General features: G+C 48.8%; 1 protein-coding gene and 1 non-coding gene across 3 annotated transcripts; one reads left to right on the top strand and one right to left on the bottom strand.

Moving 5' to 3' along the window:
• Positions 1 to 1,677: 1,677 nt before the first annotated feature.
• On the bottom strand, positions 1,678 to 24,427 carry CD34 (CD34 molecule). 2 transcript variants are annotated; one of them, XM_087827619.1, is made up of 8 exons: positions 24,313 to 24,427; positions 14,493 to 14,675; positions 13,584 to 13,837; positions 12,201 to 12,281; positions 4,762 to 4,912; positions 4,460 to 4,512; positions 3,990 to 4,154; positions 1,678 to 3,160 (listed from the first exon to the last, which is right to left on the bottom strand). In XM_087827619.1, the coding sequence occupies exons 1-8, from the start codon at positions 24,389 to 24,391 to the stop codon at positions 2,975 to 2,977; spliced, it is 1,152 nt and encodes a 383-aa protein (XP_087683745.1). In that variant the 5' UTR covers positions 24,392 to 24,427; the 3' UTR covers positions 1,678 to 2,974. The 2 variants fall into 2 exon arrangements, with proteins under 2 accessions (XP_087683745.1, XP_087683746.1); XM_087827620.1 differs by lacking the exon at positions 1,678 to 3,160 and adding an exon at positions 3,173 to 3,285 and having other exon boundaries at positions 24,313 to 24,426.
• LOC148090933 (U6 spliceosomal RNA) lies at positions 15,086 to 15,191 on the top strand. The gene has a single exon (XR_015716158.1). It is a non-coding gene; the product is annotated as a U6 spliceosomal RNA (small nuclear RNA).
• Positions 24,428 to 25,100: the final 673 nt, after the last annotated feature.

The following is a 25,100-nucleotide window of genomic DNA, read 5'->3' as shown; positions in this document are numbered from 1 at the left end:
CACATGCTGATGGAACGCTCCCGAGGTGAAGCCCCCAAAGTTTCTTGACACTGCCCTCGCTAGCTTCGTGACATCCACCTGGAGGAACCCTGAGGCCCCGGCAGGAGGGTGGGGTGAGATGATGAAGGGCAGAGCTTTGGATTCAGGACACCTGAACTCCGGCTGATCTGGGGAAGCCGGGTGCCGTCTCTGGGCCTTAGTTTAGTAGTCTTTACCATAAGGGAGCTGAGCTGACTGCATGTGTGAAGTCCTCTCCGGCAGTGACTTCCTGTAGGTGTATGAGCTTCACGTCTGAGATCAAATGGACTGGGTTGTTCAAGGGCGAGGCCGCCGGCGAGAGAAACCCAACACGGAGCCAAGGGGACTGAAGCTGAGCTGCAGGAGCCCAGCAAGGCCAGCAGGTGGAGCCACTGCTGCACCAGCAGGGCCGGCAGGTGGAGCTATTGCTGCACCAGGAGGCTTAGGCCAAAGGGGCAAGTTTGTCTAGGAAGCCGAGACCCTTCAGCACAAGTCCGGCCATCAGAGAGAACTAGTAACCACCCCGCCCCACCCCTTAAATGCGCACACATGCACCCCTTCCTCCCAAAGCTGTACACTCTGACAAACTCGGGGTAAAATACTGTTTAGGGTGCTGGGCCCCAGGCTGGAGGCCTTTCAGACTCAGTTGCCTTTTCTCCAATTCCCATGCTTCCTGGGAGTCTGTACCCTGTGGTCCACCCTTTCTTCCTGCCACCCCAAGCTGGCCAGACCCTCATCTGGTCACTCTCATGGCAGGATGTGGGCCTAGATAGATGAAGGCCAACCTGACTTATTTGCAGATTACCACCTTTCCTTTCTCCAACCTCCCTCAATCAGCTGGCACCTTCTGGGGAAGGCTCTAGATCTCTCCCCTTCATCCTGTCTCTCGGGACGAACCTCTGGTTAGGGCAGTTGGAGAAACCAAGGGGGAAGTGGGGGTGGGCAGTGTTGAAAGGGAAGGTCTGGTTTTGGTCAGATAAGAATGGAAGGATCCTTTGTTTGGCCCCAACAGCCTCCACCACTGTTGACACACTCGGGAGTGTTTCCTGAAGGTACTCAGTGTTGTCCGGCAGCTTGCCCTCCCCCACTTCCTACAGCCTGAGGTGGGGGTGGGGGGGCCTGGGCACGGAGGCAGTGGGGTGCTTACAGAAGGGTTTGCAGTGAGGCTGCTGTTTTAACGCCGAGGGTGGAGACCACCCCTCCTGGACCCAGCAGCCAGATCTCTCAAGCAGAAGCTCCTCCCCTGCCAGCCAGGGACAGGGGTTGGTGTGATAATAGAAGACGCACAGGGCATGGCTCCTTCCTTTTGTTTGAGTATTTTGTATACAGCTACCAAAATGCGCCTCTTCTCAGAAAAGTATTCATGGCTCCTAAGTCCTCAGCACACCATCCCCCATCCTGAAGGCCCTTGCTGCATTCCAGCTGCTTTTCTTTCTAAGACCAGGAGTGTCCAGCATGGAGCTCAGTGAGCCTTCCTTGTCTCCTCCCAGAGAGAGGAGTAGTTGGTAGACTTATCTGAAGGGGCTGCATCCTGGTGGGTACCTGTGTCCCCTGAGATGGTCCTCCCTACCACATCACTGCATAGTCTGGCCAGATCTGATGGAGAGGTGTCCGCTCTGGCATTCAGACACACCCAGCTGGGTCAGAGCCACAGAAAAATGTGTTTCACTATAACTTTAATTACAGTATTTAGACACCATTTTTTATTCAGAAAAAAAATCTACCCAATCTTCCTATTTCTGGAAAGTTCTATTTCCAACCGTCATTGAAATCGGGATCCCTGCTCACCCCTCTGGAATAAAACAAAAACAAAAGTGAGGACCTGAGTCACCCACAAAGGAGGCGGCCTGTGGTGAGTGTCCTTTGGAGGTGTCCGAGGGCTCTGACCACAAGGGTTTGCAGAGCTGTGAAGTGGGTCAGTGTGGGGGAGGCAGGGACAAGGGGAGTCTGCTGGGGACTGAGGACACAGCTCACCCCAGGAATCAGGGGGAGGGGAGAGGAAGCCATTGAGATCAGAGGATAAGGCCAGGGCCTAGCCAAAGAGCAAGAGGCTTCCTGAGATGCGCACAGGTCAAGACGTTTGGCTCAATGATGTGGTCCCGTGTTCCTGTCCACCCTGACCGCTGGGAGAAAGCGGAGCCTGAGCAGAGGCTCTGCGAGGTTCCAGACCAGGACTGAGCCGCTTGCTCTCCTCCATTTGCCCCCACGGGTGGGAACGCGTGTGCCCACCCACCTCCACCCTGTCTCCAAACACAGAGACATTGCCCTAAAACTTGGAGCCCAGTTCCGGGCTCAGCCAGAAAGCTGCACAAGCTTCTGTACACAGCCGGGGGGGGGGGGGGGGGGGAACCTGTGCAGCTCAGGGGGGAACCTGTGCAGCTCAGGGGGATCTTGGAGAGCAAGAGGGAAGCTGGTGACTGGATCCACAGTGACTGAGAGGGGCATAAGGTACATGGTGTAAGACAACACATTTTTCTGGCTATATCATTACAAAGGAGCAGGCGCAGTGGGTTGCTTTGGTTTCCGTAAAGAAAGAAAATATAAGGAAGAAACAGTAAAAGGCAAAGGCTCCTGGGAGGAAATGGTAGCCCAGAAAAGCCCACGCTTTCTCCGGGGAGTTCCCGTAATGAGGCAGAGAAGAGGGAGAGGCAAGGGGCCTGAATGTTACTAAGTTCTCTGAACTTTGGCTTTTCCCCATCACATCCTTACTCAAAGAAGACCAGAGTCTAAGTTCAGGGAGCTGAATGCGTAAAGGGCAGGGTTATCTGCCTCTCCCCAAGGGGGAGAGAACCCCTCTGTGGTGCAGTGCGGGGCCCCAAGAACGGCCTTGGAGGGTGTGCACAGTGGCAAAGGCAGGAAGGCCAGGGATGGCACCCCCAGCAGGGAGGCAGCATGTGGCCAGGTGCAAGGAGGGCCCCTTCCCCAGACGTTGCCCAGCCTCGCCCACCCAGCAGAGTCACAATTCGGTATCAGCCACCGCCTGTTGTCTCGCTGAATGGCCGTTTCTGGATGTGGCCTGTCCGGTCCCGTTCTCCTGAGCCCCTCGGTTCACACTGGCCTTTCCCTGAGCCTCAGGGGAGGCCCCAGGGCCTGAGCTATAGCCCTGGCCTCCACCGTTCTCCGTGTAATAAGGGTCTTCGCCCTAGACGGTGTATAAATAAAGGAGCATTATCTGGTCAGCAGGGGAGTGAGGCACTGGTGGGGGAAGGGGGTGCGGCTGCAAGTGCAGGCTCCTTTCTTCCCGGAGAGTAGTCAGGGTTCCAGCTCCTAGAGGAGAGAGGACAGAGGAGAGCACCACACCGTGCCACCCAGCGCCACAGCCGGCTCCCGCCAGACACCAGGCAGTCCCCAGGGTGCGATAACCTCCCCAGGACAGGGGCCACCAGCTAAACCCCAGCCTTGTCCTTCCTCATCCAGAACACTTCAAAAATAGGTTTTCCAAAGTAAAAGTAATTTTTTTTGAAGATACGTTTTCCTTCCCCATGCCCCCTTGTGGGCCAATTGGCTCTCGTGGCCACTTAGTATGTTTACAAATAAGTGGCTGATGTAGCGGCCTGTTCCGGTTAAGTCCAGATGAACCATCCTGGTGAAAAGAATTTGGTGACATGACCCATCTGCTACCACAGTGAGGTGGGCTGGTCCCAGTTCCTGCCCCCTCCCTAATCTGCTATACAGGGTGGGGCAAAAGTAGGTTTACCCAGTTACAAGTATGTGAAACAGAGTTTATTCTTGTATTGTTATTTATTAATGATTGCAATATTTTTTATACAAACAACTGTAAGCCTACTTTTGCCCCACCCTGTATATTATTTTGACTAGTCCAAGGACACAGTGTGTGTGGGCACGTTTATCCCTGTGTAAGGGCACAAAAGTGCCTTCTTTGGTACTCCCCCCCCCCAAAATGACATTCATGGGCCTCCCCAGAAGACCACTATCTTCGCATTTCCTTTGGCCTGGACCCCAGAACTAACCAGCCTTTCTCCTGTGGGGCTCCAACTGCGGCGGTTCATCAGGAAGTAGCCAGTAGTGCCCAAGACAGCCAGCAGGATCCCCGTGGTGACCAGTGCAATCAGAGTCTTGCGGGAATAGCTCTGGTGGCTCCCAACATTTTGTTCCGTGAGGCCTTGGATCCCCAGCTTGAAGGGAAGACACAGAAAAGACAGCCTAGTCACTGCAGAATGTGGTTCTAGAAAGGAGTCCAACCCATCAGACCCATGTCCGTGACCCAACGGTGAATAAACTCAAGAAGAAATGACCTCAGGAGTTTTCTAAATAGGCTTTTAGACTGACATCTCTCAATTATGAGGCACTGTAAAACTTTGGTTCAAACCTAGAAAGTGAAGACTTGGATGGAGAGGAAGGAACGGGAGGTCTGGAGAGGATCATTATTTCCTCCCCTACTCCAGTGAACACCCCTGACCCATCCTCTTGGTGCACTTACCTTCCTCAAGTCAGGCTGGTGACTTTTCAGAAGTTGGAGCTTGCTGGAAAGTTCTAAAATTAGAAACAGGGGTTGCTGAATCTAGAAGCTGAACCAGCTCATCCTGCTCGATCATCTTAAGCTATTTTAGAGGATGCTCTGATGGCCAGGATGGTTGACCTCAGGAGGGCCTCCCCCAAAGTGAGCCCAGCCCTGCTCCCCAGCACCTGCGCCCTCTGAGCTAAGATGCCCAGTTTCTACTCAGCGTCCTCTAACCTCAGCCCCACTCCCTTCCTAGCCCCCAAGACAGGTGTGCCCCTTACCTGTTCTGTTGGGCAGGACCAGCAGCAGGCACTGAGGCCTCACCTCAGACTGGGCAAGGAGCAGGGAGCACACGCCGGCCCCAGCCTCGGCCTGGTCCTTCTCGCACAGGACTTGGATCAGTTTCTCTCCACTGTCCTTCTTAAAGTCCTCCTGGGAACACAGAGCGTTGACAAGCAAGAGATGAAATTACTAATATGCCCTGAACTCTATCTAGAGTCTCAACAATAATTCTGATTAAATCCGCCAAAGGAAGGATCATTTTTTCTAAAATTCCAACTGGGGGGGGGGGGGGGAAGTACCATGAACTGTATGTGTGCAAGAACACAATAAGAAATCCACTCAAAAATGTCTCAGTACCAAAACATATATCTATTAGTGTCTAGGTGTAGGATGCCAGAGAACAAGTTTATGAAATATCATCTCACCTAAGGACTGCCCACGCCCACATATACTCTTCAAATTAAATTTAAAAGAAACTGCCAATAACGAAAAAATATTAATAGCATAATACTGAGGACAAAATCCTTTATTTCAAGGTTACAATAGCCCCAGATGTTAGGAGAAAAGGCAAGAGAAGTGAGGAGTGGAGGCCAAATCTATGACTATAGGCTCAGCAGGACCCTCGGTCCCTTCCCTCTTGCTCTCCAGGGGGCCTCACAAAGATCATGGTGCAAATAGAAATGGTCTTTCAGTCAAGTCTTGCACCCCCCTTTCCCATGAAAAGTATGGAACCCATGCTTTTGAGGTTCACAGGTCTTCCTCCAGGTTGCTGACTGGCCCATGCTCAGGAACTGAGTCCTACTCAGGAACTCAGGCTCAGAAGATAAACTCTGATAATTCTTCAAAAGTGAGTTCCAGGAAAGGGCACCGGCTGTGCCGCTCCAACACCCTGTTCTCGAGCGCCCCAGGATTATTCCAGCAGCCTGCAATCAGAGTGGCCTCCGCTGCGCAAGAAAGGAAGGGAAACCAAGACTTTCTCCTCTGTCCGGATGGCAGATGCAGAGGAGGAAATGCCTGAGCAGCTCTGACAACCTTCCTGTTCGGGGAAGACTGCAGGGGCGTGCGAGGGCCACCAGAACCGAGCCTACGTGGAGGAGAGGGCTTCCTGTTTGCAGGCAGCACGGCTTCTGTGGCAGGGCCAGAGGGCCCTCCCTCCCTGCTTGGAAAGCAGCCTGGGTATTTTCCTACTGCTATGGCCCAGGGTAGGAAAATCCAGGCTCCTTTGCTCTTGCAAAAGGCAAGGTCAAGATTGGCCTCAGGCCCCAGCTTTCTTCCATTAGCTGGAATTTTAGGGAGCTGAGTGAAACTCACTGGGCTTTGATGAGTCCAGGAGAGCGGGACTAGTTGACCTCCAAGTCACAGAGAGATGAGTCCAAGGGTGGCCTTGGAAGGCCTCCAGGCGCTGAGGTCTCAGAAATAAATTCTCAGGCTACTGCTGCTTCACCCCTCAGGAAAAGAATTAATTCCGTAGGTCTCCTTTTTTAAGTCCTTGGATAGAGGCTTTGCTTCTGGAAAAATCTGGCTCTTTAAAACAGCATTGCTATGGGTAGTCTGGACATCACATTGGATAGAATCAGTAGGGTCCTTCTTCTCTAGGCCCATGTCTCTTCCGAAAGCCACACGTGGCTCCCCTAGCACCAAGCCTTCTGAAGAACTAGGAGGACATCCTGCCTGGATGGCTGGGCGCCTGACATGTCTTTGATTGAAATATGTGCCCTTTCTGAGAGGGGCAGAGGGACAGGGCTCCTGCACAATTGAAACAAGCCAAGCAAAGTGGCCCGGTCTTCAACCTGTTGAGTCCAAGAAGCTGCACCTCAATCAGATTCTGACCTTTATCAAGCCCTGAATATAAGACATTGTGAAAACCTCAGAATGTGTGTCACGTGGTGTGTGTGTGTGTATCTGTATGTGGGGGGGGGGGGCTGGCATGAATTCATGTCTAAGCTCTTGGTCTGTGTGCATGGCAATGAAAATAAATGAAGTTTACTATGTCTCAGGGACTGTTTTAACTGTTTTAGACTTATTGATTAATTTAGGCCTGGCATAACCCTATGAAATGGGTACTATCATTGTCCCCATTTTATAGATGAAAAAAGCAAGGCACAAAGAGACCAAGAGGTCACAGAGCTAGTTTCTCAAAGAAAGGTGCAGTTAAGATCGTATGGACATTCAAAGGAGGGTGAGCACACATCTGGTTTGGGGTCATCAGAGCATCTCAATATAGGCCTTAAAGAATGGGCAGAAAGTATACAGAAGCTGGTAGTGGTGGTGGTGGGGGGCTTTGATTGAGGGCGCCACCATGAAGAAGCTCTGAGGCATGAGAGCCTGTGATTGTCATAACCTTAGTTGCAGGAGAAAGAATCCCTTGGATTCCCCATCCTACCAAATCCCACCTCCCTCATGAAGCTGGTCCTATCCCCCCCATCAGAATGGGCATCCACTTTTGCTCTGCTAGTTACTAGGTTCTTTACATGTCGTGCAGCTTGTCTGAGCATCAGGTTCCTTAGCTGAAGACTGAGTCATTGAGGTGAGTAAGGAGGTGCTGTATGAAGAGCGCCCCACACGTGTTTGAACCCCATGGGCACTGGGCAAATGGCAGCTAATACTATTACTATCAACACAGCAATACCTTTTATACTATGCCATCCTGAACCCACACTTGGATATCTGATCATGCTCTGCCTTACTGTTATCGTGATTTCTCTCTAACTAGACTGTAAGGCTCCTTAGTGTGGGAGCAGGTGTATATAACATAATTTGGAATCCAGACTGAACTAAGGGTAGCACCAAATAAGCAAAAGGACTCGGTGCACTGTTGTTCAGCCTAGCATCCCAACTGTCTTGGCCTTCACACAGAGTCTCTCCACCCTGAGCTTAGTTTCTTGGACTAAATTCAAGGGAATAACAGCAGCCAGCCTCCCACTCTGGAATCCAACAGCATCAGTGAATTGTGTTTGGGCCTGGAGAGGAGCAGGTGGATCCTGAACAAAGCACAATGCTGCTCCGGATGCTTGAAATAAACATCCTCCCCCAAGAGAGGCTGTGGGCAGACATCAGGGGAGAGTGGGCAGGAGGAAGCCACAGCCTCACCAATTTGCTCATGAGACTCAGATTTGCAAGCCCCTAGCTACATCTGCTCGCACATGTTACTTTGCAAAAGTAACAGGCACAGTAACAAAGCCACCCAACCTTTCTAGAGTAGCACCCTCAGACTTTGCAAGGGCTCTTAACTTACTAAAGAAGCATGCTAAGCATTAAAGTAGGGAGAGAACAGGAATTTTTCTAAATGACCTTTAAGATATTTCCCAATGCTGAATCAATCTCTCCCTCTCCACCTCTCTCTCTCTCTCTCTCTCTCTCTTTCTCTCTCTCTCTCCATTTCTCTCTTGTTTTAAATAATTTTATCTATTTTGGTGTGAGTTTGACAACACAGGCAAAACCTCTATGTCCATATAGGTTCTGGACCAATTAAAGGACCCGCTACAAGTCACACAACAAGTGGGCAGCTGACCAAGGGCGAGAAGTTAGGCTGTCTCCAGATTTCAGGCTCTTTCCAAGACACACACTGTCTTCATCAGGCCTCCATCTGTAAGCTATTTTTCTGCATGGAAACTGACCTTTAGTGTTTGAGCAAAGGGCAAGGAAGCCGTGGGCTGGGGGATGTGATGTGGAGGCTGGAGGCAATCTGCCTCAGATGAAGTCAATGTGACAGAACACGGGTGAGGTGAGCTAGCTGAATAGATAAAACCTCTGCACATAAACAGACGCGGCTCTAAAGAAAGGTAGTTCTAAAAACCAAATTGGTTGGTAAAGGACTTAAATAGAGAGTTCTCCAAAAGATATACAAATGGCCAATAAACCCATGAAAAGATGGTCAACATCATTAATTCATTAAGGAATGCCAACCAAAACCATAATGAGATACTACTTCATGCCCACTAGGATGGCTGCTATAAAAAACAACAACAATAAAAAAACTGAAAATAACAAGTCTTGGCAAAGATGTGGAGCAACTGGAACCCTTTTGCACCGTTGATGGGAATGTAAAATGGTGCAGCTGTTATGGAAAACATAAATCCTATTTAAAAATAGAATTATCATATGATCCAGCCATTCCACTTCTGGGTATATAACCAGAAGAAATGAAATCAGAACACTGAAGAGATATTTGTACACCCATGTACGTAACAGCATTATGCACAATACCCAAAACGTGAAAGCAACCCCAGTGTCCATCAGTGGATGAATGGATAAACAAAATGTAATATATATGTGCAATGGGAAAATATTCAGTCTTAGAAAGCGAGGACATTCTGACACCTGCTACAACATGGATGAAACTTGAAGACATTATGCTAGGTGACATAAGCCAGTCGTAAAAAGATAAGTACTGTATGATTCCACTCATATGACATGCCTACAGTAGTCAAATTCACGGCAACAGAAAGTTGCCATGGGGCTAGGAGGAGGGGGGAATGGGAAACTGTTTGATGGGTGTAGAGTTTCAGGTCTGGCAGATGAAGAGAGTTCTGAAGATAGGCTTCCCAACAGTGTGACTCTACTTAACACTACTGAGCTGTCCACTTAAAGATGGGTGTGTCGTGTGTACTTTACTGCCATTAAAAATATTTTTCTGTGTGTGGATTCCCGTGGACAAGTGGATATGGCATAAGAGGATAAAGTAATCTCAGATTTTGAAAACAATTTGAGAAACCACAGCCACAAACACTTAATGAACCTGATGTTGTAGCAGGGAAAATGAAAGTCAGACTTGGAGTGACACGTTCTGCTAATGAGGGTCCTGAGATGTGGTGCCAGGTGCTTGAGAAGAGTGTGGGATGGCCCTTCCTCTCCCTGGATGACATAGGTGATGTGAGCCTGGAGATGAAGGGTGGGGAGCAGAAGAAGAGTGGTTGGGATACAGATATCTACAGGATGCATGTACAAGAGACAGGTCTAAAGAATCCACACAGTGAGAGGGACCAGGTTGGATACTCAGTGTCGCGTGCAGGATGAGCGTCTGGGTAGCTGAGGGCAACGCATGTGCATTTCTCTCCTGCAAATAGAGATTTAAGGGCATGTCGACATGACATAAGCACTCAAGGTTGCGGTGTTAGGGGAATCCAAACCCTCATGCTCCTCACTAGGCTCTCAGTAGGGCCTAAGCTTCCCACTTCTGACACCAAAAGTACAAAGCAACCTAAGGAAAAGTAACATTGCACCACTCGGGGTTGGAACAGACTGATGACCAGACAATCATGTAGGATTCAAGGAAAAGGAACACAGTCAGGAACTGTGGCTAAAAACTCTGGAACAAGGATGGCTGACTGAGGAAAAATGACCTGGGGTGTCATAGAAGGCATTGGGGTCTGGGGAAGAGGGAACCTCAGGAAGGAAAGGGGATCTATGGTGGTGGACCAACCAGGGAAGCGACAGCACTACACTGGTGCAGCCGTAGAGTTGATTCATGGCAGGCAGAGCAGAAGCGTCCTTTAGAATATTGGGGGAGCTGCTCTCTTTCCACATGGATACTCACAGAGCCTCCCCAAATCTCAGAGGAGAGTACAGATCTCCTCAGCTGTGACACAAAATAGATTAGACAGTAAAGACCACAGGTTGCAAGAGGTCATAGCAACATAAGAGGAATTATTTCTGGAGTAGCAGTAAGTTCCTGGCACTTGTCTCGTATGATGACCTTAGTTAAATGTGAACTTTGAAGAGCAACGGACAGGCACGTAGAAGGCTAGGCAACCAACTCTAAACCTTTGGCACAAAGAATGAGCATCTGGCACAGACCCATGTGATACACAGGAAAGTAAGGGCTCAACCAAGGCAATAGGGAAAAGAAAAGAGAGAGAAGATGGTTATTTTCTTTAGCTATAATTAGCCAAGGGCTGCGCATTTCTTTATGAACACACAGAGCATTCCTTGTGCATTCTACATCCATGTCTACGTTAACAATTTTGCAAATCGTACTTCGTTGTTCTATTGTGAGAATTTATGTCTTCACAATCTTTTTTTTGTTTTGTTTTTAAAAGTCCTAAGTTAATTCTCTTAGGTATAATTTTAAAAGATCCGTGAGTCAGAGCCACCCGACTAATAATCACAGGTAGGTATCAGTGGTTAGAACTGACAAAATAAGTAACTTAATTCCTTCTACAGCATGGTCTTTTCCTAGCCCCTTTTCAGTTTGTGTATGTCACACATCACGTATATGGTTCCCTTTAATGAATTCTCAACTTATAAGAAAATGTGTGTTTTTTGGTAAGTAAATACCACCCTTCCTGCCAGCCCATTTTCCTCCCAGAGCCTTGCTACTGACAGGAAATTAGGTTTATTGAAACAAAGCAAGGAGGTCTGCTATCATCATTAAAAATGAACACCACCCTGTACAATCTCACCAATGCAATAGGGTAGGAAACTGAAACGAGAGGCCTAACTACTAAACATGAGGAGAAAGACACCATGCTATGGATGGTAACATAATTAACTTACCTTAAAAACAGCAAAGAACCAACTAAAAAGCTCCTGGAATTAATAAGCCAGTTACACAAAGTGGCTAAACTCAAGGTAAATATTCTAAACTCAACGAACTCTAATATACCAGCGATAATCAATTGGAATACACAATGAGAAGTCTTTATTATAAATAACCTGAAGAAATCTATAAAACCTATAGGAACATTTTTTAAAAACTAAAAAACCAAGATGTCGAACAATATAAGAGAAGACCAGAAAAAAAAGGGAGGAATTTTAGAGCAGTTCCATCTAACTTTTTAATGGTATTTTTTTTTTATCTTGACAAAATGTTCCTAAAGTTTTTCTAAAAGAATAAAAAAATACTTTTCTTTTTTTATAGTATAGTGAGCAAAGCCTGCCTGGCTAGATATTAAAAGTCCTGTAATGTAAAAGTATAATAATTTTTAAAAATTTACAACAGGCAAAAAAAAAAAAAAGAGACAAGCTGAACAAATAAAATATCTGTCAAGAATATGCTCTGTGACATATAAAAACTTATTTTAAGCTAAAAGAAGCATTCTGGTCAACAAGAAAAGAACTAATGTTAGGAAAATTGGTTATATGGAAAATACAACATTACAGAGAAAGAAATTCGAGATGGATTAGTTATATGTAAAGAAATATACTAAAGAATTAATATCTTAAGTGACTATTTCATATTTCATGAAGGGCTTTCTTAACATAAAAGCAAACTTAAATCTGACGCTATATATTAAATGTACTATAGAGGAGATAAAAAGTAACAACTAAATTTAAATAAAATCATCTTTGCCTTCTTTGTCCACCAGATGGGGCCTCTTGCTCCCTAAACCCAAAGCTGGGTATTGGCAATAGCCTGACCTGTCCAAAATGGCTTAGGGAGGCTGAGAAGGGACTGGGGGGGGGGGGGGCAAGGAATAGGGGCAGGGGTTTGACTTACACAGCTGGAGGTCTCATTGCGCTCCAGGCAGATAGCTTGGGCCAATTTCACTTCTTTGACTTTGGAACATTTGATTTCTCCCTGTATTAAGACAAAAGCAAAGTAAATAAGCCAGCATCTGGGCCTCTCATTTCTTCCCCACCTCTTTTCCAGTTTGATTTCTGTGAACTACTCTCTTAAGAGATTTTAGAGAAAAGAAAATTTTAAAGCTTGTTTGGGGACTGGAGCTTTATAGTAATCATATTTCCTCCATCTTACCCCCTATCCCAGCAGATACCAGCTGTTTGCAAACTTGGTAAAGACTGGCTTGCGTGGTGCAGAGCTGGAAGAGGGCAGGGCAGGATGTTTTTCCTCCAGTGGTTTGTTTACTTGCAGTAAAGCCATACAGGGTGGGGCAAAAGTAGGTGTACAGTTGTTGTATGGAAAATAATGCAATAAATCATAATAAAAGAATAAACTCTGCGTTTTGTGTACTCACAACTGTAAACTTACTTTTGCCCCGCCCTCTATAGGCAAACAGACAATTCTGGTGACACTCATTTTCCTCCTGCCCCCTAGGACTGTCCAGATTCCTTATCTAGCTCCTTTAAAAACAAAAACCAGGCAGCCCCCCCAGTGCCTACTCCCAGGTTCCACCGCCTCATATTTTCTACCCTTCCTGCTGAAAGCTGTTGACAGCACTGGCCCCAAGGCTGAGAAGGGCAGGTTGAGCTTACCATCCCTGGTCTACTGAGCTCCTCACTGCCCCTCTACCCCTGGCAGAACCGCCAAACCTTCTCACATAGAGGAAATGGTATTTGCCCTAAGTATTTTGGGAAAAACAGCCCCATTAAATGGAATATGGTTTCTAAATATGTACAGACTGGAATGGTGCCCAAGACCAAGTCCAGACCAAGAGGTACTGGGGAAAAAACCACCCAGGACTGGATTGCAGATAATTCCCTTTACTCTCTACTCCCTAGAAATGCAATTCCCATGGTACAGACCAGCCTTACTACCTGACTCCACCGCTCTCTCCCTTTCTATCCCTTCCAGCAATATATAAGCTGCATATTTTCCATGCCAAGTCTTTTTAAAGTATGTTTTTATCGATTTTAGAGAGGGAAGAAGGGAGGGGGGAGAAAGCGAGAGCGTCAATGTGAGAAAGAAACATTGATTGGTTACCTCCCATACACACTCTGGGTATGTGCCCTGACTGGGAATCGAACTGCCAACCTTCAGTGCACGGGACAAGCTCAAACACTAAGCCACACTGGCCAGGGCCCCAGTTAATTCTTAATGACCCAAATCTGATTGGTTGGAATGAGAAGTTAAGGGGAGTAGAGAGCTTGCATACCTATGAAATGAGGGGGCAATCTGCCATTTTTGGCCCAATTCACCCACCTTAATGGTACTTGGGGTAGAAGAAAACGATGCGTAGGGTTTAATGGTATATGTCACAGGACTGGTGTTATTGTATGTGGGGTCTGAAATATTTCCAGGTGACACGCTGGGCTTCAAGGTCATCTCTGAAGTTGAAAAGTTGGTTAGGGTGGAAGACACTGTGCTGGCTAAAGAGGTCTGTGTCTGGACAGAAGAATTCACGTTTTCAGGAACTGTGGTGATCTCAGAGGTAGATGTAAAGTTGGATGTAGGCTCTGAAAAAGACCAAAACACAAGTGTGCGTTTGGGCACATTTGCATACACACACACACACACACACCCCCCCCTCAGTTCACTGTCATGAGTGAAGACCTTATAGATGATGACATAGACATAGACTTCAACCTGAAAAGGGAATTTGGGGGTTTAAGAGTTACTTCATATCCTAACTCTTACCAAGCTCACTTCAAACCATAGCTACAATCTAGAATATATTAGAGAGGCCCTCAGGATTCTGAAACTCAACTGGATGCTGGTGCACCCTAGAGAAGTCGAAGACCCCAAATTTGAACCTGTACGTGCCTTCCTTCACTTAGGAGAGATCAGAGATCTCTAGGGAGTTCTCATCTAACCCTAGTTTATCAGTTTATCACTAAGATGAACTCAGCACGAGAGCAGAGGCACAAGGAGCATTACTGATCGGGATCAGGCGCCAAGGCACTGGCCTGAGAAAGCTGTCGCTCTAGGATGGATGACCTAGAACTTACTCCAGGGTACCCTAACCATGATGCCCATGCCATTATTACAAGGGTGTTGCATGTTTCCATCCATGAGGGTCAGCAAGGGCAGGAAGGGTGGTCTACAAATGTTCTAATGCTTTGCCCAGGCACCAGCAGCACCCCTCTGGGGCTCAAGACAAACACTTTTTACCTGAGATGGTTGCTGTGGTCCCCTTGCTGTCCTGAAAGACAGAGTGGTGGGTGGTATTTTCATGAGTACTTGGTGTTATGGTTTCCTGGCTGGGTACATTTGTAGAAACAGTCGAAGGTATCAATGCAGTAGGTGACTTCGTGGCAACAGTAGTAAAGTTATCTGCATTTGTGAATCCAGAGGCTGTAGGGAAACGAGGAAAAGTCAGAACCTAAACTGTCCTGGAGCCTCATGACATCACCTGATTCAATTCCTCCCTCCCTCCCTCCCTCCCTCCCTCCCTCCCTCCCTCCCTCCCTCCCTCCCTCCCTCCCTCCTTCCTTTTTGTTAATCCTCACCCGAGGATATTTTTTTCCATTGATTTTTAGAGAGAGAGGGAGGGAGAGAGAGACACATCGATTGGTTGCTGGGTGCCTCCCACACCCACTCCGACTTGGGCCGGGGATGGAACCTGCAACCCAGGCACGTGCCCTGGACCGGGAATCGAACCAGCGACCCTTCGGTTCTCGGGCCAACACTCTAACCACTGAGCCAAACCAGCCAGGGCGTGATTCAATTTCTTGCCTTCAAGTAGAATCCATCTAAAATATCTTGGGCCTGCTTCGGCAACACATATACTAAAATTGGAATGGTACAGAGAAGATAGCATGGCTCCTGCGCAAGGATGGCACACGGATTCGTGAAGCGTTAGAACATCTCCTGCCACCCCTGGCAAGGCAGCAGCAACAAGAACATCCTCCTGGACAGGCAACTAATTTCTCACTGCTAGATTTTCCTAAGGAAATAGGGAAGGAAAAGCTTGTCTGCACCCAGTGTCTGGTGTAGTATTATCTATAAGAGGGTTATCAAGTTGCAAGCAGCTAAATGAATTACAATAGGACAAATGGCATATGCACCTAAGATACCATAATCATTACAAATAAAAAGATACGGAAAAACTACAGCAACATGAATATGTGAGGCTATGTTCATACCATGTAAAGTAAAATATTAAAATATCAAATTACACCTGAATAAATATTGCAGAGATCTAAAATGTGGGGAGGGTATATCGCTACTCCTTTTTTAATGCACCCTCTCTTTCTCTCACTCTTTACCCACCATGTTAATTCTTGGAATAATCGCTGTGTTCACACTATTCTCTGTGCAGTCTCCTTACATGTATTCTACTCTTCCTACACTCCCCCATTCCCAAAAGCCCCTCATCCTTTCCCTCACGGCCTTTAAACCCAGTCTACTTTCCTTTGGTTGAAGAACTGCAGCAGGCAACCCCAAGGTTTCTTTCAGGAATCTCTGCCCTAGAAATCTAGCTGATGAATTGGAGATCACCAGGCCTGATTTCTCATCAGAAGCAGTGGGGAGACAGAGAGGGTGGTTTTGGCTCTGCCAATAACTCTGCAAGTTAGTGTGTGTGTGTGTCTCCATTTACAAATCTCTAAAGTGAGGGTTTTTCCTTGCGCAGATTCTTGGGAGAATCAATGAGGTAAATGTTAAATTGCTATAGTATAATGTTCCTGGGTCTAGTTATTCTCTAAAGATCTTCAGGAGGTCCTTGCCCTTCCATGTTTCCTAAGGTTCCCAGCAGTGCCATCGTTAGACCCAAGGAGGAGAAGCTTCCTGCCCGGACCCTGAACTTTAGGGCCCATACTCTGTCCCTCCTCCTGCCCTGAGCTGCCCCAAACCATGGAGCCAACAGAGATGTAGCCTCTCTTCTAGATCATACGTTGGAGACCGGAAGTCCTAGGACTTTGTGCTCACTTGAGGACCCGAATGGGCCTTTTCTCCTAGCCCATCCTTCTGAGGGTGACTGCAGCACCAGAGTGTGCACCTTCAAGGCCCAAGGGCAGCTAATGGGTGGCTCTTTGCAGGGAGAAGGGCTAGAATGTAAGCGTGTGGGTGGGGTATCCCTCACATGCATACAAGATCCCCTATGGTATGGGCAGGAGTCATGATTAAGAAGAAAAGAAGGGTGAGCTTGGGCCAAGGGCCATTGCCTCTTGCTCAGCCACACTGTGAAACTGAATTCCAGGACTGTGAGTGTCTTGAATTCAATCCTGGCCTTACAGGTGGTCATGAAGGCATGTTTTCCAAGGTATGAGAATAAAAAATATTTTATTTATCAGTTAGTTGGCCTGATTTATAACTTTGAAATATTGAGACATATAGTATGTGCACCTCCTTTGTACTGTTGGCTTGGGCCCTGTAAATGTTAGAGGTGGACTTGAGATCCAGAGTTCACATCCAGCAGTACCGTCCTCAAGGAAAGTCTCTTGAGGGTCCGTAAAGCTTGTCTCTAAATTTTCCTGATTGAGAGCTAGGTGTGTCTTTTCCCGAGGTTTCCAGGTAAAAAGCAATGTAGAATGACACTTATTCTTTAGCAACAAGAGGGAAACTAGTCTTCAGTTTCAAGGCAATCAACCAGGGGCCAAAAATGTTTCCCTTAAAGGTGGTGACAAGGGTCGCTGTCCCATAGCTGCCTCCCTCCCCAACCTGCTGCAAGAAGATTGATATTAAGGGCGAGGACAACTATCATCTTAATATTATGTGGCAGGTGAGCAGGAGGACAGAGTAATACTGCCCTCTCCGTTTCAGAGATGAGACCGGAACCACCAGGGTTTTGGCAGAGAGGGGAGCACATTAGTTCATGCAGGGAGAGGAGCAGTGGAGCCATGGAGGTTTAGCTGACTCAGGGGGACCAAACTGCTAAGGACCAGCAGCATCCTCCATGCTCTGGAGAGAAAAGGAGGGACTCCGTGTGGCTTAGGTAAGGTGAGTTTAACAAAATAAAATAGGTGGGGAAGCAGATTCCGTCTCCCCCTGTCCTTCAATAGGACCCTCTCAGCAATCTGCCCCTAAGGTTTGAGTTCGCTGTAGGGGCAGGTGGTAGGAGCTGAAGCGCAGGGTCATCCTCTCAAGGCACCACTGGAACTCCCCCTTGACATCACTCTTCCTGCCCATCCTTTCTTCTTCTTCCTCCCAGTACATCAATTCTTGGGAATCCCATCTGGCCCGGGCTGGCCCAGCCCTTTTCTCTTCCCAAAGGAAGCTGGGCGTGGCTGGGGTGATGTCATGCTTTTGAACCCCCTCCCCCAGGGCCTCCTTCACCCAGACAAACAGTTTTGAACTTCTCCAGATGTGTAGGGAGACCTGCTGCTAGCTCTGAGGACAGAGGTGCCTGTGCCAGATGAGTGAAGCAACCCTGGGCCCAGGCCAGCCACCAACCCCCTAGGGTCGGGATCGGGATCGGCTGCAGCAGCCTCCGCCCACCCGCCGCTCAGCAGAGCGAGCGCTGGGGAACTGGAGCAGGATCCATCTGCAAAGGACAATGGAGCCCAACCTCCCGTCCATGTCCCTGAGCCCAGGGTGAGCAGGGAAGCCTCTGAGACTCTGGAGAAACTCAACAGGGAGGGAGAGCATGAGCGAGGGGGATGTATAAGCTGGTGGCCCTGGGAGACAATCCCGGCCTAGGTGCTGCGATATAGGGACCATCAGTGAAGGAGTCTCTTCGTTTCAGTCTCTCAGGCCCCCTTTATAGGGTTCATTCCCATGAAGAGACTGGGGTCTTGAGGAAAGGGCATTTAGAAGAATCAAGATGGGCCACGGACTTCTTTTTAATCCTACTTCTCAAGCACACCCATGGCATGAAATCTTCAAATCTGCCCTTTCTTTATCTGAACTTGGGATCCGCTGCTCTGCAGGGGGTACAGCAGCCCACCAGGCAGGTTCCTAAAAGCGACGGTAAAAACCTGCACTCCCTTCCATTCTCGAGGAGGGAGGCACAGCCCTTACCCCCAACCCAACAGAAACATGAGAGTACAGTTTAAAACAAAAGAAAAGGCTGTCTTCCCTTGCTTACTTCTCAGTCCGTCTTTATTATCTGTGTCTCCCCAAGTACCCCCATTGGACCCTAGGCATCCGATTTGATCTCAACTCCTGAACATGGGGCAAGGGGAGAAGGCAAGGTCTCAGGGAGTCAGCAAAATGAAGATTCTAAGAAGCCAAAATAGATGTAGTAAAAGGCATCCACTGAACTTACAGACATGAGTAGCAAAACCCACACTAACCTGGAACCATTTGTGGCAGGAGTAAATAAATATGCACACCGTAACAAGCGTTACGGAGTCACCGAGTGGCACCATGACCAAGATATTTTCATGATACATCCGAGTCATGAAGGTTCAAGTCCTCTTTTTTTTGGAAGGAAGCAGAGGCGTATTAAATACATTTTTTATAAGATTTCTACCTACAACTAGTAAACTGAAGATACTGTTATTCTTTAAAGGGGGGTGGGAGTGGGATTACAAATCCTCAGTAATCCAGAAAGATCTGCTACTTAAATAACTCAATTTCCATACTTTAGGAGCCTGGATTTTCCTGTACTGGGTCTTGCTTTTCATAGACCTTTAGTTTTATTTATTTTTGCTGGTGTTGTTTTCTGATCTCCTAGCCAGTCAGCCCCATTTTGCCCATCCTTTCAAATTCTAGCACCCAGCCCAACAGGAGTTCCTTGGAGGAGTTCCTGGGTGTCGCAGCCTATAGAGACACTGTATAGAAAGAAGGAGCTCAAGGGCCTCTTCTGGGAGCCCACGGCCTACGTTGGTAAGAAGGTGGCAGAGCCTGGAGACAAAGAGCTCAGGCTCTGCTCTCAAGCCATGATGGAAGGAAGGCTTCTCCGCCATGCTCTAGCAGTGTGGCCTTGGGAAGCTTCTTCCCCTCTTTAAACCTCACCTGTAAAATGGGGATAAAAACAGCCCCTACTTCCTAGTCATTTTAAGGACTAAAGGAGATAAAGGGTGTAAAGCAGTTAGTCTGTCTGGTAAATGCTCAAGAAATAGTGGTTATCTTTAGCGTAGGCCCCTTTCCTTCAGCTTCTCCAAGACCTTGAAACACGTATCTCCATCACTAATTGAGCACAAATCACGTATGCTGTTTCGAGTCTAGGTCTTGCCACGTCAGGTCCATTATAAATTTCTTGAATGCCAGAACCATCTCTTCCACTCGTTTGTTTTACTCAGCGCTTAGCACAGTCCTCTGGGTTCAGAATAAACACTCAGAGTGAACGGCGACTGGGCCAGGCACATCCCACCGATCACCTCTAAGCAGAGGGGTCTCATTAGATGCTGTATTTTAAGAGGAAGTTTATTAAATTAGGGAGTGTCCATGGGACGTTAACCAGAATTAGGAGAGTTCTAGAAATAGCCTCATGAGGTTGAGGGCCTGGTGTTATTTCATCTAGATCAGGATTGGCGACTACAAGGTAGTGGACCAAATCCTGCCCGTGGGCTGTTTATTGCGTGGCCAGTGAACTAAACATGGCTTTGAGGTATTTAAAGTGTTGTAAAATAAAGTAGAATATGTATCAAAGATCACCATGTCTTGAGAATCTAAAATATTCACTATCTGCCCCTTTACTATAAAAGTCTGCTAACCCCTGACCTAGAAAAGAATTTGGGGAGGGAGAGTAAATAACTTTCTTCAAGGTACATTTCACTTATTAATTCTTATTTTTCATAAGCACCAGTGATGTGGGAAGGGCCACGCTCAGGACTGTGGGAAGCACAAAACAAGAGAAGATTCCCTTCCACTATTAGGCGTGAGTGTCATTAGAATTTAGATATATCCCTGTCCTCAAGGAGTTTATAATCCAGTGGGGTGACTAGAAAGGTCCTTGAGGATTGTCATGAAGAAAGATCAGAATAATTCTGTGAATTAGTAGAAAGAATAGAATTGGAATTAAGGACTAGAAGTCAGGAGAAGGCTAGTTTCACTGCAATACAAAGAAAAGCTTAAGATAAGGGAGATAGTTTCTGGGTTTATTTTTAATGGAATGAACTACTATGTGAGATAGTGAGCCACCCTTCTTTCCTGGGAGCATTCAGGAAACATCCTTGTTACTGGTCTCAGGGAGTTTGGGCCTTGTTGGATCAGACCAAGGGAATGGGCTGATGTCTTCCTGCACGTCAGAGACGAAGCTGAAGTGCGAGTGTAAACCAAGTGTCCGTGGTTTGAGTGTGTCCCATGTACTAAAACTTCCCTTTGCTATTCAAAATGGTGTGTCTTAGAGCCCCTCTACTGACTGTGGAGCCCCAATATCCGGACCTTTCTCTGGGGGCCTACATTTCTCCCAGTCACTCCTTCTTCCACTTTCCTGGTTGTCACGGACTCCTGGAAGCTCCAGGGTCCCTGTCCTCAGGCCGCAGCAGCTCCTGGTCTGCACTGCTTCCCCTGGGGGTAGAGCCAAGCACCCGTCCCCCTGGAGGGCTGCTAACACAGGGCTAGTGTGTGCTTACTGAAGGCCTGAGAGCCTGGAGCACAGGCCAGAAGAGACCCTCACATGACTTTGAAACTCTAGACACTACTGTCCTAACATCCACGCGGTGCCCTAAGGAATTTCTCCTAGCCCCGTCTTTTCCACCCTCCACTCATCACTGTCCCTCCACTGTTCCAGGCACCACCCCTCCTCTCTATATAGATCACCTTGGACTCTGGGGTCCTTCAGCCTTTCGTCTCCAACCCATGAAATACAAAGTTCCACTTTCTTTTATCACACTCAGCAATTCAACCTCTTGCTGACTCGCACATCCTAAAGTTTGTCCAGGGGTGTAGGCTGTCTCATCCAAAGACTATTTAAGGAATTTTCCTAAACAATGGAACTGGCTATCTAGAGATGCTGCTCCGATGGAAGGTATGTTACAGGTTCTCTGTCCCCTTCACCCAACCCCCAAAATCAACAAAGAACAAATTTCCAATGAAGCCAAAAGGCCTTTTCCTTTACTTAGACCTGAAGGGAGTGGTTCACCCCCAGGCGGGCTCTGGCGAGCGGGTGCTAGTGTGCATCCCCATTAGCCTGCGGCTCCGCTTCCCAAGATGCACCCATCTTTCCCTTAGTGAAGTTGGGGGCCCTTGGGACTGAAAGTTGCACATAATGTGTTTTTCTTTCTTTGCTGAGGCAGGAAGAAAATGTTCTTACTAGAGAAGTCAAAACCCAGAAAACTAGGGAAATTCTGCCCTGGCGACTCTGAGCACTTTCTTCTGGAGGGTGGTGTTTCTGTCTCGCCTCCATACCTTCATATTTTCAATTCTCCACGCTCCGGCCATTTAGTTAAATCAAGTAAAGTCAATGAGAGAGGGGGCCCAGGCACCCTGAGGGTGGAGCTGGGTAACCATCCAGCCCATAGAGTCAGCCCGGGCCGGCCTGCCCAGGGTCTAAAGGAAATCAGGCAAGGAGACCATAAGAAGTGGAATTTGTTCCCCCTTTTGTTTGTTTTTATAAGATGGTGCAGGAGTTTATCTGCTGCATTTAGGGACTCTTTTGCCCCAAGCTTTTCAAGACAAAGAGTCAGAGACTGAAAGAGGTGAGCACAAGTGAATGGGGCTCCCAGGAGGTGGAGCCAAAGCGACAAGGAAAAGAGGCCCTGGTGGCATGTTTTTATCAGTCAAACAGGAATGCTACTGAAGACTCGCATTTGCAAAGGTTGTGCCAGCAGGGTTGGCCCAGCCAGTGAGAGTAGTGGGGGTCACTGCATTAGTCAGAGGTCCCCAAGGCCGCTACTCCTCAGTCGCCATGTGGCAGAGATTCAAAGGGTGGAGTCCTCTCTCCTCTGGAAAATATCTGATAAAATTCTTTTCCCATTTCTTTTTTCCTCTCTTACAGCAGCCCCAGACAGGATATGGGTGTGGGGTCTGCAGGCACAGAAGGACCCAGAGGAAGAAGAGGAATGTGAAAGGGTGGGACTTGGGGGAGGGGGTGTCAATAAGGGGATCAGAAGGACAGGCTATGGAGGGCTTGGAGGAAGCCGAGTCTGACAAATGGGGTTCCCTAATGACCCGAAGGCTCCTCTTCTCAGTTGGTGGGGTGGCAATGCTTCCTGGTGGCTTCTCGTCACCACCCAGAGCCACCCCATTTCCAACAAAGAAAGTCTACTTTTGGTTGGCTGCTATGCCCATCCCCAGGCCAACTTCTCACAGGGACAGGAAAAAGAACTTCCCAGGACAAAGCTCTGTGTCCGGGAAAGTGATGAGAAGGCCAGAGAGCCCCTTCTGCTCTAAATTTCACGGTAATAATAGCACAGAATTTCTGCAATGCCCCTTTGTCAGCACTTCAAGGTACAGTCACTCATTTCCTTTACTTCACAAAATATCCCAGGACAGAAAATGACTCCTAGTCTTAAACACACACACACCCTAGAAAGTTCTCAAGGAAGGCATAGAGCTGACAAACTGGCCCACACAGTCTGGCAAGATTGAGAAGAGGGACCCATGCCCCACCCCTCACCCCCAAGCTGAGATACTGAAATTCTCTACACGTCAACCTGAGGTTTTGAAGAGGTTAAGTTGCTCCCCCCCACACACACCCACACCCACACTGCTGCAGGCTAGACTGAGACTGGCCAGCTGAGGAAATAAGCAAAGGGTGGGCCTCAATGGGCCCAGGACCAGGTCATCATCACAAGCTGTGTAGTCAAAGCAGAGGAGCATCTGATCTGAATCAGAGCATCTGATCAGCTCACGTCTAGCACCAGGGGAGTTCCCCTTTCTAGGGCTTCGACACCTCACACCTCAGTGACAACGTTTTCCCTGCCCCAAAGGGCAAGTCAGGGGCTGCCAAACAGGTCAGCCCAGAGCCTAACTTAGTGCTTCCTCCAGCCAGGAATGCAGTCCATCTCCAACTGGGTGGACCCAAAGAGGAACAGGGAAGCAAAGAGGCCTCGCTGGCCCAGACCACTCTGGGGGGCCCGGCTGGCTGGCTCTTAGGAAGAGTAGGGGCCTGGGAGGCATAATCTCCAGCGAAAGGGAGAGCAACTTACAAGGTTTAAAACCTAAGTGCCATGAAATGAGATGGAGAATGTTATCCCCAAAAGAAAGCAGTATGGAATATTCATTGAGTGTCCCCCACCCTCTTTTTTTTTTTTTTTAAGAAAATGAGAGCAAGAACTTAAGAAATAAAAAAAAAAAGAAAAGAAATAAGAGCTTGTGGATGAGCAGGAGCGTCCATGAGTCTTCTAACCTGTCCACTAGTTTTGGAACTTGGAGGGGGGCAGGAAAGGAAAAGCCCCAAACCTAACAATCCTGAGTTGGTGCCAGGGAGAGGGAGCCAGCGCGCAGGACCAGCTCCAACCACGGCCACCTTCTCTCCAGTGGCCTGGGTGTGGGTGCAGGGGAGCGAGTTGTAACTGCGCTTGGCGATCCTAGACGCAAGGATTTTTGCACGGATTGTCCTCCGTTCCCAACTCCCCTCATCGCTTAGCTCAGCCCGCCTCGGGGCCTCCTGCGCGCTGCACCCGCGGCCCCGTCCCAGGCTGGCTTTGCGCCCTTTCCTTAAACGTCCAATTCTGCCCCCCGCCCCCCCCCCCCCCCGGTCCTGGCGGTGGGTGGGCGCCTGGCCCCCTTCCCCACAATGTGCTCAGGCCCTGGTTTTCTCAATCAACCACCAGCCGCAAAACTTGGCCGCTTCTCTCCTCCCCTCTGTGCCGGTTGTGGCTCCAACTTTGCGCTCCGCACCTTTGGCAACACCAAGAGACGCGGGCACCTTCAAAGCGCTTTGTATCGGAGACAACCCCCGCGAGCCGCGACGCGCGACTCCGGGGCGCCTGGGGCTCCGGCGGGTCCGCGCCTGGGCGAGCTCCCACTCGCGGCGTGGTCGCCTTCCCTTCCCGTCCCAGCCCCGCCGGTTCACAGGTGAGTCGCTGGGCCCGGTTCACACGGCCCTCGTCCCACCAAAGCCGGGAGCAGCCGTGGGCGCGGGGCCGTGGGTCCCGTCCCTCCGGGGGAGCGGCGACCCTCCCCGCCCAGCCGCGGGCCGCGCGCGGCGGGTACTCACGCAGCAGACTCAGCAGGCAGAGCGCGGTCCAGCCCCGCGGCAGCCCGCGCTCCGCGCGCGCGCCCCTGCGGCCCAGCATCCTTCCCGCGCGGCTCCGCAGAGATGCACAGAGCGCAGGGCGCCGCTCGCCTGGCCGGGGACCCGCCGCTCCCGCCCCTCCTCCCGGCGCGGGGTGGGCGATTCTCGCTTTTCCCTTCCCCTCCCTCTTTAGCCCTGGCAAGGCCGGCGCCTCTCTTTGGCTGCCACTAACGTGAGCTCCCCAAAGGCGGGGGACGTGAGGAGGGAGGCTGGGGTTGCCGCCTTCGGGGCCAAAAGAGGTGGAGGTTTGTGCAAGGGGGGGTCCCAGATGCCTCGTTGAGCTTTATGTAGCGGCCCCATCTTAGCTCTGCGAGCTCACTGCCGCTTAACTTTTAATCCCTTTGTGTCGGCCTTGCCCGGGGCCGGGGCAGGGGCAAAGTTTCCTTTATTTTATTTTTCACTTTTTGGCTTTCTATTCTTTTTTGCTTTTCTTTATTTTAAAATTTTAAGCCGAGGCCAGTCTTTGCAGTGAGGACCTGAGTTTACAAAGTGTGAGCGTTTTTGCTAATCAGGTAAAACTTAACCACGTGTCCAGTCCGATGCATTTAATGATAGTGGGCTAGACACCGCGCTGCATGTTAATGAAGCATAATGAGTGGGAAGGACACATAAATGACTGTAATTATGCATTTCCCCCCCGTCCAAACCATCCTTGTGGATTTTCCTTTTCATTTTTCTTTCTTTCCGCAAGGTCTATTTGTGTGCATTTA

The sequence above is a fragment of the Miniopterus natalensis genome, chromosome 19 (assembly GCF_054644295.1).
Source record: "Miniopterus natalensis isolate mMinNat1 chromosome 19, mMinNat1.hap1, whole genome shotgun sequence".
Taxonomy (NCBI): Eukaryota; Metazoa; Chordata; class Mammalia; order Chiroptera; family Miniopteridae; genus Miniopterus; species Miniopterus natalensis.
This window is presented reverse-complemented; position numbering and strand designations above follow the sequence as displayed.